Here is a 15,723-nt window from a genome sequence, read left to right on the forward strand (position 1 = left end):
TAATAAACTTTTTTTACTTAACAGTTGATTGCTTTTTAGATCGCATTAGATTTGTTTTAATTGATATATCGATTAGATTATTACCCAGAAAATAGTCACTGGAGACCACATTTGCACAGTCAGTCCAACCCATCCCACTATCCCAATGGAAAGCATCAGTTATTAGGCGATTGACATTTTGAGCCATTGTTCGCAAGCCGTCATACAAATCGATAATCAATTTGAATTTTTCAGCAGTCAATTGAGCCATTGATGAGACTAACTCTCCGGGAAAGACATCGCAAATGGTTTTATTAAAATAGTCGACCATTTCATTAACGATATCAGTGTTTGGCCACAAATGTTTAGTTTGTGGGAACAGATATTGTCGATCAATCAGATAATTATCACTTGTATAGCCAATGATTATTCGTTTGTTTTTAGCGATTAATTCATTGAGTTTAGTCCTGAGTCCCATACTTTTAGGTACCAAATATTTGAGAAGATGTTTGTCTAAAATAGTCCACACTTTTCGATGATGTCGTCTTATCTTTTGTTGTGATAATTCGTCTTTTGCAAAGCCTTTTTCAAATCGATGAAAATCAATAATAATCACCTCTTTTGGTGCCATTTCCATAAATCGTTTGATTTGTTGTATCACTGAATTTAATGTATGTTTCATAACTACCGGTCCGTGAACTATCCATACCCTTTGCTTATCTTCATTATTGTTATCATAAGCTATTCGTAAATCTAGAAATCTTAATATTATTCAAAAAATAATTTAATTATTATATTCACAAAGTTAGACAAAATTTAATTATAAATAGTATTTATTTCTATCCAATACCTGATACCATAAATCAATTGATTAAATATACTTTCGTCTTGACAAAGAGTGTATTTATTGGTAAGCGTATCCTCGTAGAGGTCATACCTATCAAAACTGCCACTATTATGAGTTCCCGGTATCATCAGATCCAATAAACTCATATTACCAATGATAGCCATATTTTTTTCCATCCAAAATGGATGTATTTTAAGACAATTTTTAGCAATAATTTTCTTATTTTTGATTAATGCGATCCAATATTTTAGACACGAATTGTTGAGATTTTTCATTGAAAACTTTTTGTATGGAAATTGTATGTAAGTTCTTGAAGTTAAACATAAACGTACAGTAATTATAATTTTGTTTGCGGTTAACAATTTAATTCACTTATTATATAAATTTATATATATACAGTATATATTTATACCGTATATCTCTACTAAATATAATTACCTATAACTTCCATTGTTTAGTAAATCGATATTAATTGAATCAATTGAATAATTTTTACCACTTTTTACGAGTTTTTCATTACTGGGATTTTCATTGAATAGTCCAATCCATTGATTGTGTTGTCCATCGATGGTAACTCGTCTCCAGTTGAGCTCAATTTGTCTTTCTATGGTTCGGTTAAGCTTTCTATTAAAATCGGCTAAAGAAGACACTGTTATCCAAACTTCAGGATCTTTGTCATTAGTATCGCTTATTGAACAATCAATAGTTGATCCAATGATAACAGATATTATCAGTTTCGATACAATTTGACGTAAATTCATAATTATTTACATTTTATACAAAATAGACAAAATATAGCATAGCTTTGAAAATAAGAAAAAACAAGTTTTCAACAAAAAAATATTAAATCTATTTTTAAAAAGTAAAACTAAATATATCTATATTAATGGGTCAGTCATTAAGTCAATTGAAAGTAAAATTATTAAAATTATAATTATAATTATGAGTATTATTTAAGTGGTGATTGAACTTAACTTGAGATACTAATAGTAATTTATTTTTGCAGACTTATATACTTATATGGAGACATCAATTATCGCAATTATTGTGATTATTGTATTTGATATTATTATTATTTAATACTCGTTCAGTTAATATATATAATAATATATTAATGGCATAACTCTAGCAAAATATGAAAATGAATAATTATATAATTAAAGATATAATTAAAATTGAAAACTGAATCTGCAATCCATCAGATATTTTGTTTTAATTTAATTATAGCTGTCTTTTGTTGATTAAAATAAATTAATATATATTTAGTAAAGTGAAGGCAAAAGATTTACTTATTTATAAATTAAAAATTTTATTTAACAATCATATGACAAATTATTTTAATTGTACAATTAATTAATAAATCAATTGTATTTAAGCCATTACTTATTTGATAATAATTACAAATAAATTGCAATTAAAGTTTTGATATATTTTTAGACTTTCATTAACTAACATTATTATTACTATAACTACAAATCAAACTCTATTTTATTTATCATTTATTAGATTTCAAAATTACAAAATAAAAATAATATTAATTTATTAAGATTTTAAAAGTTGACTACTTTGACAACACTTATAACAATTTAGTAAATTAAGTTAATTTTTAAAAATAATATTTTTTTTGTGATATATTTTAGTCACATAATTTGAACATCAAATATATATATATTCAGGGTTAAGTAAGGGGGAGGGGGTAAGGCTTAAATACCTCCCCTAAGATCAAGATTTTGGGATTTTACCCCCCAGACTTGACTTTTTGACCAAATGGGAAAAAATATCCCTTAAAAACGAGGAGAAATGACCCCCCTAAAATTTATAAAAAATTTTATTTTAGTTTATACTATTTTAGTAAGTGTTTTTGTTTTTAAAATTTATACAAATCTAATTATTGATTAAAAAATAAGTAAAATAGTTAAAATAACGTGAAAACTCATGTAAAAATAACATTAATTTAATTAAAATATTAAACTAAAAAATTAAAAATTACTTATTTGTTGAAAAGAATAATCATATTTCAATTTAAATAGAAGTTTAAGAAAGTTTAAAAAGTTAGTATAACAATAAATAGTTTTTCGAGAATTTTGTAAATTTCACCCCAACCTACTCCCCCTAAAATCCAAAACCTTGCTTAACCCTGATATATATACATTGTATATCATAATCAATTGAATTATCACGTGAGTTGTGTCCCAGTATTATAAGTACTGTATATTTAGTTTATATAAACAAAAGTATTAATTTATACATTCATTCATTCAAACAAAAACATATAAATAGTATACAATTACTAAATATAGTATCGATTTATAAATAACTCATTGATCACTATTTTGCTGAAACATTGTAAAAATTTAGAAATCCTAAATATAAACAAATAAATTTTTAATAATAACTTTAAATGTTATTGTGATTGAAATTTCCTGTTATGAAATACTCACCATATATTCAATATATACTGTACTGTATATATAATTTATTAAAGAATCTCATAATTTCAAACTAAAAATTATTCTTGATCAACTTTTATTTTTTAACTGTTAATAGTAATAATATTGTTATTATACATAAAAAAACATTTTAATAATATTGAATTAATAAATGGTAGCATAATTTTGAAATGTTACGATTGATACTATGATTTAATTGTTATGTACTAAATGTATATCATTATGGCCTTCAAAACACATAATCTTGTTTATGACTCATAGAAATTTATAATACAGTATTACTATAGTATTAAATGTAGTATAATATCATTTCATTAAAACTATCATTGATTGCCTTTTGGCGACAACTTTAATGATAATCAATGGATAAATGAGAGGATGATTAACATTGGCATTATATTAGTGAATGAGAGTGAGAAAAAAATTTTGATAAAAAATATCAAAAATATTGTTTAGTGGGATAACTCACGGATTTATTAAATAAAATTGTTTTTTTAAGATTTACTATTTATATACTGGTTTTAATTTTCTAAATAAACAGTATATGTTTTTAAGATTTTAAAAATTTACAACAAAAAACATTTACATTAAACAAATTATAGAATAAATAGTTTTATTTAAATTCATTTTTAAAATCTTCAAATAAATTTTATTGCTTTTACTGAAAAGTTTATTTGAATTATATACTTAATATTATGTTATGTTATTCATAGTACTTAAAAATATTGAAAGCAATGATCGGATTTAAGTATTTTTTCATATATTATATAAATTTAAGAATTTTTTTGATTTTTTAAGTCTTAAGATCAAAACTTTCTGTAGAGTTAAAGTTTTTTTTACAAAAACCTTAGTTAAACAAAGAAAACAATAAACTTATCAAATTCAGTGTTTTTTTAAATAAAAGTTCATAATTTAAGTCCAGATATTATTTTTTATCAATTTTTTAAAATTCTTGAACATTCTTTAATTATTTTAATCTTTTTTTTGGTATTTTTAAAATTTTATTATTTATTTTATTTGTGTTTGTTTGAATTGTATGTATTGTATTAGTTTTTTTTGTAAATTTGCTTTTGACTAAATATTGTTTAAATTTCAATCTTCTTTATAAAAATGAAATAATATTTTTAAAGTGAAGGTAATAATAATAATAATAACTTACAATTTTATATATAGTAATTAAAAAAAAAATCTGAATACTATTTAAAAACTAATTATAATTATATATAAGGAGTGTCTTTTGACAGCCGGAAGTTTTAATTAAATAAATTTTTATTTATTTGTATAGTATTTTCCATAATTAGTATATAATATAAAATTTGTATGATATAATCCAACACACTTTTATTGTATTGTGAAACGTTTGAAATATTCAGTAAATAATAGTATAGTGTAAACGTATATTAAATATTCAATAGTAAATTTGACATTGAATTATCATTAACTAAAATTTTATATACTATTAAAGTATTTATTAAATACTACAATATAAAATATAGTATAATCATATAATCATATTTTAGCAAAACGGATCAACAATTAGGTGAACCAATGAATTAATTTTATCATTCAATGGCATTATTAGTAACAGTTGTTATAAAGATAATTAAATATGATATTAACAAATAATTTTTTATAACATTTTAATAGTCTTATGAATGATCTCAACCATCAATTAAAATGTATACAATTAACTATTTTGTAGCAAATATTGTAAAATAATAAAATTATAATTATGATGATTTGTTGACTTGAAATATTAAATTTGATATTTTCAAGAAAACTATGTATTATAATTAAATAAACCAATTCATGTTATTTAATTAAGCCATCAATAATTTTCATAAAAAATTGATTACTATACAATGTTTTATATCATAAAAATAATTTATTAGATTATGTAACAAAAATAATTATTATTTTATTATTATACCAATTAAAATGTTTGTTAAACTTATTTTTAAAAATTGACAATTTTTTGAAATAATGCAGTAATATAGATATAAATAATAAATTATCTCATAATTTTATTATAATGTAACTTTTTAAATCATCATTTTTATATAATAATTAAATTTACATTAATCAATAAAAAGTTTATATAATATCAATATATTTATATAAATATTAATAATCTATAAAACAATTCATTTTTTATCAATAGAAAACAAGAGTTATTAGGAAAAAACACTCTTAAAAACTAAATTTTATTTAATAATTTGATGTGTTATTTGCATTTCACACATTTAAAAGCTATTATTTATAACAAGTATAACCTTTTTATGGCTCATTTTTGCTAACCTGTGATTTATTTATTAAGAAAAAAACCCGAAAAAATCTATTGTAATAAATGCTTTGGTTTTTATTTTATATGAAAAAAAACTTATTTCTAGTTTTAAAAATTTTAATGCAATCCATAAAAAGCGGTGTAATGATTTGTAAACACATTTTTACAATGAATTGCCATTTACAACCATACAAGTAAAATAAATTATAATAAAAACTATTGGGAAAACTCTACACACACACACACACACACACACACACACACACATACGTTGGACAGGTATGTTGAGGACTTTTACATGTATCTACAGATACTATAGATAGAACTTTGGACTCTATGTTAACTGTGTGTAACAATTTTTATATTTAGTCCAATAGGGTGTACCCAATATCCATGTGCTGTTGCACTGGTATTTGCCCGATCGGTGCACTTTTGCGTAGTCGTCACACGAGACGTGTCCGTCGCGGTCACAATCGTGAGACCACTTCTTCATATAAGCGTTGACCGTCTCAATGGAGCACTGGATGTCACTCATACACGACTCAAAGTCTTTTAATATATAATTTTTTTTTATAAATAATAATAATTTAAACATTTATTAATATTTATTTCAAAATGACTAAACATTTAACTGTAACTAATGTCTGAAAGAGTTATTTAATCCTACGTTAAAATTAGATTTAAAAAATTAAATAAATATTTTTAGTGTCACTTGTTGTATGTCACGTAAACCATTAAATTTTTAATAACTTATTTTAATAACTATGAAAAATTGTATAGTAGTGTAAGCTTACAATTTACTAACCGATTATATGATAAAAATAATTTTAATAGAAATCACTTTTATTTACAAATATTTTTTTTGCAAACAAAAATGATATCAAAAATAAATGAATAAATAATTTTCTTAAACTAAAATAATAATAAAATATTTTAAAAATATTTTATCATTAGATTTTCATTTTTTTCAAATCTAAATAAAATATATGTCTTTACGTAAAATATTTGTTTGTAAGCAATTTTTCAGTTCATTAAATGTTAGCGAAAAAAAACAGTAAGTATTATATTTCATTGAAATAACTTAAATATATATAAAAATATAAAATGTTTTATCATCAAAAAAAAGTTTATGATTAAACGAAGCAAACTTTTATATACACTATATATAAATTATATTTATAATCTTAATATTGATCGGTAGTAAAATGCGATGATTTATTATTTTTTTGTTTGATGTCTAACTACTATCCACGACAACTATAACTACAAACAAAAAAAAGTGATTCAATTGATGACTCACCCAACGGGTCTCGTTGGTCAGCACCGGGACTTCCGGCATCGTTCCAATAGTTGACATCTATCTGAAACGGTCCGCACTTGTAAACAGTATCGCCTTCGACATGACAGCGCACTTGTGGGTCGCACTCAGAGCTCGCCTATAAATTAATGACACGAGACTCAAGTCAGGACTGTATGCATAATATTCAACTAATTTTCATATATTTAATGAGACTTTCGTTTCTTAAGAACTTAAGGACGAAGTTTTAACACTAAAAACAGAGTACTATTTGTGGAAAACCGTTAAAACTTAAACTAAAAATTAAAAACAAAAACTATCGTAAAAACAAATAGCAAATCACTCATAATCGACAAAAATGTTAATCGACTACAAAAAAGTGATTATTAATTATTAATAGATTGATATATTACATGACAAATACAACGAAGACAATCGTCGCTTAAAAGTGATTCAGTTTTTATGTCCGATTCTGACGGAGAATCGTCGGTCAACTCGGATGACGATAGATGTTGACCGTTGTAGTCATCATCTGATTGTATGCTATCGTTGTACGGTTCGTCCAACAAGAGTGGCTGGTCGTCATCGGCTGTTTGTGACAACTCGGTTGGCTGTGAGCCATGAGTCGGTGCCGGTAAGTCCATAGGAGTCTCGACATCAAAATTTTTGCGCCTCTCATATATGCCATCAAATGTTGGCTCTTCTTCGTCATCTTCTTCGTCGTCAATTGGCTTTTCATAGTCGGCTTCATATTCATTGTCGTCATCTAATGGTGTCCTCTCACTAATGAATTGTTCTGCCGGTCTAAACGGGTCGTCCTCTCTATATCTGGCCAGTGATGTCGATATTAATACAAAATTTAAAACATACTTTAAAAGCATTATTTCATATAAATTACTGACGATATAGAGTAAAATAAACTAACTTATAGTTTGACACATATATATATATATATCAAAATGTTGTCATTATTTTCAATACTTATATAATTTATAAATTTAACGGATAAATGGCTAATATTTATAAATAAAATAATATAAAAAAGTTGTTTTTGAACGATATTTCTTAAACAATGTGTACGTCAAGGCTTCCCGTTATATAATTCAATGAAATGTAATTTTTAAAATAACTATTTTTTTATTAAAAAAAATTCAGATATTATTTTTGTTTAACGCATGAATAAATATTAATATTATTTATAGCTTAAAAATGCCGATAATTTTTGTGACAAATTTTTAACAAATTATTTTATTATATTTTATTATTGATTTGTCTACATTATGATTGACATATTTTTTTTTTTAAAAAACTTATTGTATAATTAAGTCACATTTATAAATAATTATGTCAATAATATTGGAAAATTCATTTATTTAAAACAATAACTACTGTATAGATATTATAACTTACAAAATAATATAACTTTGTTTTAATCAATTATTATATGTTTTAAATTAAAAACTTTTTGTTGATTAACTCATGAAGTAGTCGAGGGGTTAATGACTTGTAATTGAATGATTGATTAAGTGTGTCTCAAATTGAGATTTATAATGATTCACAAGCCCTTTATACAGCCCTTTCCCAATTGTATTTCTAATCACAACATCCCTGTGCTGGTGAGCATTAAATGTTATGTATCTCAAAGCACTTGAAAAAGTTTAAGTTTCATATAATATATACACTTTTAACGGCATTTTAAATTGATTTTTTTCTGCTGCAATGTCATGTGAAAAGTCTATTGTAAAAAGTTTATATAATTTTTTTGAAATATATAAAATTAGATATATTAGAAAAATCAACATTCAAATGGAGCATATATTTCAAGGCAAACACAGGATATAAATATTAATAAATACTTAATTGAATTTATACAACAAATTTATAAATTAATGAAAGTGTAATATTTGTATAATAAACTTATAACAATAATATTAGGCCCATAACCAGTACACTAGTTACCGGTTCCCATGAGAATCAGCGGCTATACTATTATTATTATTACTATTGATACAATCGCCCACTCTATTATTTTGTACTAAACATGCCTTTAATTATCTTTTTTTTTGTGTTAAAAACATTTCATTATAATGTAATTTTTAGCGCAAACACAAACAACTACTTGTTTATTTGTGTGTATGTGTAATAGGCATTATGTATGTGCATTATGCATGTGTTTTTGTGTATGTATGTAGCATCAAATAAATAAAAAACTAAAATGATTATTATTAAATTATACTTTATATTTATTTTGACAAATCATTTAAAGTAAATTAACTGTAGCCTTAAACATAGTAATACATGTTAAAGTTTAAACACAGGACTATACTGTTTATTATAGTAAATGAATTTTAATTTATTTCTATCTTCACTAAAAATTACTAAAAAGTTCAGTATTTAATTATTAAAAAAATTTAATGTACTATTTAACTATTACTATAATTAAATTAAATATAAGATAATTCTAGCATTAATACACATGAATAATAATTTCTATACGTTTATTTAAACTATCGATATTTTAGACAATAATTATCTAAGTTAACTACTAACTTGTAAAAGTTAATCAAATATATAATAAATAGTGGATAAGATTTAGTTAATATAATATTGAAGTGAAAATTGTGAGTTAATATAATCGTGAGGAGACACCAACTATTTTAAAAGCTTTCAAATACATATATGTTTAGGTTTTCTGAGAAATTCAATGTTAAACATATAGTATTTTGTGTACACATTTTTGTATATAATATATATTGTGCACACATTTGTTTGATGTGGAGGCTTAACTACTATTAGTATTAATCATAATATATTTATAATACATTTGGTAAATCCTTTATTTCATGATATAATTGTTTGTTTGAAAAATTGGATATTATAAAGTGTAGGTATGTTTGTATGTATGGTTTCAAAAATGTTTGTGGGAATTGCATATTATGGCAGCAATTATAATTATAGTTAAAAAAAATTCACAAAAAAAGATTATCAAAATATTATTATATTATATATATTGTATATTTAGATAGTTTATTCTTACTGTATCATATTAAAATTATATATATATATATATAGTTATAGTAAATTATATATTTTATAATTTATTAATTTACAGCATTACAATAATATCATATGAAATATGTGTCCGTTATAATTTCACAAACATATATAAGTTTACTTTAGTAATGTGAGCATATTTTAGCTAAATAATATGCCACAAAAAACAACCAATTTTGTTTTGTGCTCAAAAATACAGTAATACTGTATTTTTAATTATTGTATATTTGTTTATTGTTTAAACATTAATAACAACTAATTTTTAAAAACCAAGACATTATTTACCTTATTATAAATAACTCAGAAAATTAATTGTAGTTTTTTTTCAAAAAGGGAACATTAATTTCAGTGGTGCCGACACTAAAAAGCACTCTAAGGCCGTAAATATGGACAATAAAACTTGAAATTAAATACAATTTCCGGATGATTTAATTGTTTAATTGTGGATTTATTCACAAAATAAACTTTATTTGATGACCTTTACTAAAGTTAGCTAACTATTCATTCAAATAAATTTATAATATTATAATTGTTTTATTTGTTGTGTCATTTGGTATCTGCAATGACCGCTAATCTATAAAGACTATCACAATAATTATGTCTTAATCTCAAGGCTTACATATTTATTATATAATTTATATAAAAGGGTTATTCATTAATCTCGCGCATGGGGTTTTTGCTATAAATCTTAAACGGAGTGAGATATATTAATTTTGTAAAAAGTGTATTAAAATATGATTTACGCGTGATATCATAAAATATAAAATTTTTTATTTTGATAACGTGATCATATTTATGATAAACCACTATGTACCTAACCTATAAATGATAGAATAAAATTTCAATAGCAATTTTTTAAAGCCTGACTTGGAAAATTATGGGAAGAAAAAATTTTTAAAATTGGTCGAAAAATAAATTTTTTATGGCTTTTCAAACTTGTGAAAAAACACATTATATAAAATTGTCAAAAATAAAATGACGTTATTTATGGATAGTATACACTTATAAGATAAAGATTTTAATACTATTACTTATTCTAAAAACTAAATTTTTTTATGTCAAATATTTTTTTAGATATTAAAATTACAATAAAAACATAGCATTATAATTTGATAATGTAATTTAATTTTAAATTTAATTATCTAAAAAAATATTAGACATAAAAAAATTTTGTTTTTAAAATATGTATTAGTATTAAAATCTTTATCTTATAAGTATATACTATCTATAAATAACGTCATTTTATTTTTGACAATTTTATATAATGTGTTTTTTCACAAGTTTGAAAAGCCATAAAAAATTTATTTTTCGACCAATTTTAAAAATTTTTTCTTCCCATAATTTTCTAAGTCAGGCTTTAAAAAATTGCTATTGAAATTTTATTCTATTAGGTTGTGACACATACAATTTAGCCCGTCATAAATATGATCACGTTATCAAAATAAAAAATTTTATATTTTATGATATCACGCGTAAATCATATTTTAATACACTTTTTACAAAATAAATATATCTCACTCCGTTTAAGATTTATAGCAAAAACCCCATGCGCGAGATTAATGAATAACCCTTTTATATAAAACAATCATAATGTATTTATTGCTATAATAATGTTTATATGATAATATTACTACATAAACTTCACAAATACTATATAAACACAAAATGTTATATAATATAAACATATGCGCGTCTATTATAAAACTAATTTAGACATTAGTTTATTATTTATGTCATTTGAACCATAAATTAGTTGATTCTTATCAGTTGTCAATTTTAAATTTACTTTTTTTTCTTAACTTTTATACAATTATATAATATACAATGTATATAATTTTAAAGCAATTTTCAAATAGATAGACATTATCTCAATTAAATCCAAAAATTTTTCGACAAAAAAATTATAATAATTTTTTTCAGTGTTAAATATGTATTTTATGTAGTGAATAGACTACTGTATACAATATAGTAATTTTTTTAATTAAAAAACTAAACTAAATTTTAAGTTAAGTTACTTTTTGCAGTTTTTACTAAAAATATATATAGACAGAGCTAATTAGTATTCGGTTGGCGTTATATATTTGAAATTAAAAGACATCATTAAATAGTATTCAATTAAATCAATTCTCATGAATCACACAATTATTTAATTAACAAATCTGTATTCAAAACAGATTTTTTTGCTTTAATTTACATTAAACGCAAACCGTTTTTAATAATTGCCGTGTTTTTCGCATAAAATTGATTAAACAATTATAAAACTATGTATTGTTTTTTGTCAAATAAAATATGAATACTAATTTAAATGATTTAAAAATTAATTTATTGATATTTTTGTTGTTATTAAATATAAATAATATGGTAAATTACAATTCAATTAATCGGTATAAATTACATATAATAAGTGAGTATAATATTTAAAAATATAAAATAAAATATTATTTTTTTTGTACAATAAATTATATTTAAAAATAATGGCACATAATAATGAAGAGTATTTAACAGTTAAATATTTACAAAAATTAAATAAAAAATAATTTTATATATAACTTCATTTTGTATAATAAATCTAAACATGATTTTAAATAAAAATCTTGAGATTATAATTTTCATAAAACTTATAAATTATTTACATACACTTACAATGAAAATACAAATAAAAACAAAAAATCTATATAATAATAAATTATAAAAATAATAAAATTAATAATAATTTAATCACCGATTAGAGTGGACTCAATTATCATAAATAAAATGTCATTAATAATGATAATAATGTTAAGATTATAGGGTTTCCGTTTGGCACCGACACTTGGACACAATTTGAACTTTCTTGCGTTTGATGGCCGGCACCGAATCGGGACACTTGAGACGTACGGTTTGCCATCGGTAGCGTCGAGGCAGACAAAAAGCACACGAACTAAATGGCAAACTGTCGTTACCGTTGGCCGGTATGAAAAACGAGTTACACGAGCCATAACAGTAGGCATTCAATATTGTTCTCGATATGCATCCCGGCTCTTGAATTTTTTGCTTATACGGAACCGTTTGGCAAAAGTTTCGCCGCATGTTTGGCACCCGACCTATGGCCGGACCCAATGACGACCGAAGCGCCAAAAATGCTGATCTTTGCAGAGAGTTTTGCTGTGTTTTTCGTTGTCTTGTTTGATGATTTTTATGGTCACGTGTGGGCAGTGAGCATATGGTCACCACTAATAAAGACAATAAGCATAATGTGGTCACAGTTTGACAACAATAGGACTGAAGTCCACTATAGGCTACACTTTTAGGTCGCATCGTTACACTCGTGATGTGAACTAAGAGAATGGTTTGTCTGATTGTAAGAACAGACCAGAAATACAGATCCACTGCCAACACATTGAATGAGAAAATCAGACACTCTTCTCACTGCTCCTCACATACAGTCGTCTTCTGGCTCTCCCCCAGAAGTTTCTCTCCCAGTGCTCTCTCTCTACGATTACTATATGTAGTCTCTTTCTCACTCACTCACTCTCTCTCTCCTTTTCTCTCATATCCCTCTCTGAGGTCTCCGTGAAGGCTCGGCGCCGGCCTACTCTGTATGACGGCTTATGACGGCCACGCCATGTAATAGCATTTGGCGTGTTGTTTGATGAGAAACAGGGGTGCACTCACTCGTATATACATACATTCAATATAAGTACTTATAAATATATCAGATTATATATATATATACACGTATATGTTTTAATATAATAGTGTTTGATAATTTAACAATAATATATTAAAAAATAAAAAATACATGCATTTATAATTGCTTTATTAATAACAACATTATTCAATCATATAATATATAAATCAATATTAATGATTTGAATAATCACTGTTTGTTTGGATGCAATTTTATCACAACTTTAAAAGTTCAAATACTGTGTTCAAATCATTGAGTTATCATTGTGTGAGTCTATGTGTGTATTAATTAATGATTTTAAAACTTGGTTATATTGCAAATGAGAAGAGAGAGAGAGAGAGAGAGAGAGAGAGAGAGAGAGAGAGAGAGAGAGAGAGAGAGAGAGTTTAGTGAGAGGTGTGAGTGAGTGTTCATTGTTAACACTTCACACGTTTGTTATATTTGGTGCACATGTATGTCATTGTATAGTAATATAGCTATTGTCATACTGGGGTATGTCTGGAATGTTTGTTCTGGTGTGGCGTAAGGATAGTCTAAATAGGTTTTAAAATTGGTACTAAAGATACCAATACGAGTCAAATTGTATGAGAGATACCGGTGCGGTAGATAATATATATAATATTATAGATTGTACTGTATATATACAGGTATATGCTATACCATTATGGTACCGGTGCCCTGTGTTCCAACACTGTTGTGCCCACTCATTCACTATTATAATAATAATAAAAGTTTTTATTCTCTAAAAACTATTATAACACCTCTGGTGTGTGATTGAGCCCAACGATGTCAAACTCACACACTCACCAACTTTTCATCCCTCTCTCTCTCTCTCTCTCTCTCTCTCTCACGTCAATTCATGGTCTCTCTCCGCTCCCTATGTATACCTGTTTGTCGTTTCCCAATAACGAGTAAACTTTTACACGTTTGTAACCGCAGTCACAACTTTTTTTCACTGACTTTCCACTACTACTTGTTTGTAACGTTTAATAACTTATTAATAATAAGTATAAGTCTTATACACATTTCTCAAGAGATTAGCCGCCCATAACATTCACAAATAGTGAGTGAGTGTATGGATGTGTATGTGTGCGTAGAGAGAGAGAGAGAGAGAGAGAGAGAGAGAGAGAGAGAGAGAGAGAGAGAGAGAGAGAGAGAGAGAGAGAGCATTGAATGTAAGTGTCAGTATTTGCACCTCGAAAATGACTGAAAATGCTTTACTCCCGAAACCATATCACATATAATAAGGATTAGTAGATATAGCAGTCATTAACTTTAGTAATATATGGCTTTTAAAAAAATGTTTCAATGCTTCGCACAACACAACAAACGATAGGAATTTTCATGTATTTACTGAACACAAGAATTTTAGACTCAATTCTGATTAAAATTAATGACATTTTTCTGTCTGTCTCTTATTTATTGATTAATTTATTGGAGAATCCAAATAATGGCAAATATTTTTTTATTTGTTAAATATTTTAATTAAAAATTCTTTTAGCATTTAAAGGATTTTTTTCAACAAAATTGATAAATAGACATATCACATTTATATAAATTTTTCATCACTATTAGTGTATAAAAATTACTTATTATTTAATTTATTATTTATATTTTGTTTTTTAGTGGACATTAATTAAGAAATACAATGTATTTACTGTATGTATATATATATATATATATATATATATATATATTTATATATATACTGTATTTAATGTTAGTTTTAGCAAATTATGAACTCAGAAGTTACTTAATTAATACCGGTATTAACAAATAAGGCAATCAAATATGAGTAGGCAATAACCAAAGCACACACACACACACATACTTGTCCTCAAACATTAACTAACTAACCTCATGGGTACGGTTTGACTGCTTATAACAAATTAATGTAAAGATTATATTACATAATATATATATATATCTAAATATATATTAAGATTATCTTTTATTATTTTCAATGAATGCTTATATTAATTCTGGTTTCATGACTATAGATAGAGATATTGAGATAAAATGCAAATTAATTTTTCAACGTTAAACCAGACATCACAGTCGGAAACCATATAATTATCGATACATATATTCATGCGTTGAATAGAAAGTCCATTATCTTAGGCACCATTTCGGGTACCATTA

General features: G+C 24.7%; 3 protein-coding genes across 3 annotated transcripts; all 3 read right to left on the reverse strand.

Moving 5' to 3' along the window:
• Positions 1-13: 13 nt before the first annotated feature.
• Positions 14-1,587, reverse strand: LOC128965164 (PI-PLC X domain-containing protein 1-like). The gene is made up of 3 exons (XM_054311820.1): positions 1,265-1,587; positions 830-1,135; positions 14-740 (listed from the first exon to the last, which is right to left on the reverse strand). Exons 1-3 carry the CDS (start codon positions 1,585-1,587, stop codon positions 14-16), a joined length of 1,356 nt encoding a protein of 451 aa, XP_054167795.1.
• A 4,222-nt stretch (positions 1,588-5,809) lies between these two features.
• On the reverse strand, positions 5,810-9,147 carry LOC128965175 (uncharacterized). Its single transcript, XM_054311830.1, has 4 exons — positions 9,133-9,147; positions 7,271-7,726; positions 6,861-6,996; positions 5,810-6,109 (listed from the first exon to the last, which is right to left on the reverse strand). Exons 1-4 carry the CDS (start codon positions 9,145-9,147, stop codon positions 5,895-5,897), a joined length of 822 nt encoding a protein of 273 aa, XP_054167805.1. The 3' UTR covers positions 5,810-5,894.
• A 3,548-nt stretch (positions 9,148-12,695) lies between these two features.
• On the reverse strand, positions 12,696-13,366 carry LOC128965184 (gremlin-1-like). The gene has a single exon (XM_054311840.1). The coding sequence runs from the start codon at positions 13,206-13,208 to the stop codon at positions 12,696-12,698; it is 513 nt and encodes a 170-aa protein (XP_054167815.1). The 5' UTR covers positions 13,209-13,366.
• Positions 13,367-15,723: the final 2,357 nt, after the last annotated feature.

This window comes from Oppia nitens, unplaced genomic scaffold (assembly GCF_028296485.1).
Source record: "Oppia nitens isolate AA-2021 unplaced genomic scaffold, nextdenovo-longstitch-racon4-pilon3 scaffold10_pilon_pilon_pilon, whole genome shotgun sequence".
Taxonomy (NCBI): domain Eukaryota; kingdom Metazoa; phylum Arthropoda; class Arachnida; order Sarcoptiformes; family Oppiidae; genus Oppia; species Oppia nitens.

What these genes read in the sequence shown, in the direction of transcription:
- LOC128965164 (XM_054311820.1), bottom strand. Translation starts at nt 1,587, where the DNA reads ATGAATTTACGTCAAATTGTATCGAAACTGATAATATCTGTTATCATT. An exon ending in CTAAACAATGGAAGTTATAG is followed by an intron (nt 1,136 to 1,264) that starts GTAATTATATTT and finishes TTTAACTTCAAG; the next exon opens with AACTTACATACAATTTCCAT. An exon ending in CAATTGATTTATGGTATCAG is followed by an intron (nt 741 to 829) that starts GTATTGGATAGA and finishes AATAATATTAAG; the next exon opens with ATTTCTAGATTTACGAATAG.
- LOC128965175 (XM_054311830.1), bottom strand. An exon ending in GTCTTCGTTGTATTTGTCAT is followed by an intron (nt 6,997 to 7,270) that starts GTAATATATCAA and finishes ATTAATTTATAG; the next exon opens with GCGAGCTCTGAGTGCGACCC. An exon ending in TGACCAACGAGACCCGTTGG is followed by an intron (nt 6,110 to 6,860) that starts GTGAGTCATCAA and finishes ATATATTAAAAG; the next exon opens with ACTTTGAGTCGTGTATGAGT.
- LOC128965184 (XM_054311840.1), bottom strand. Translation starts at nt 13,208, where the DNA reads ATGCGACCTAAAAGTGTAGCCTATAGTGGACTTCAGTCCTATTGTTGT.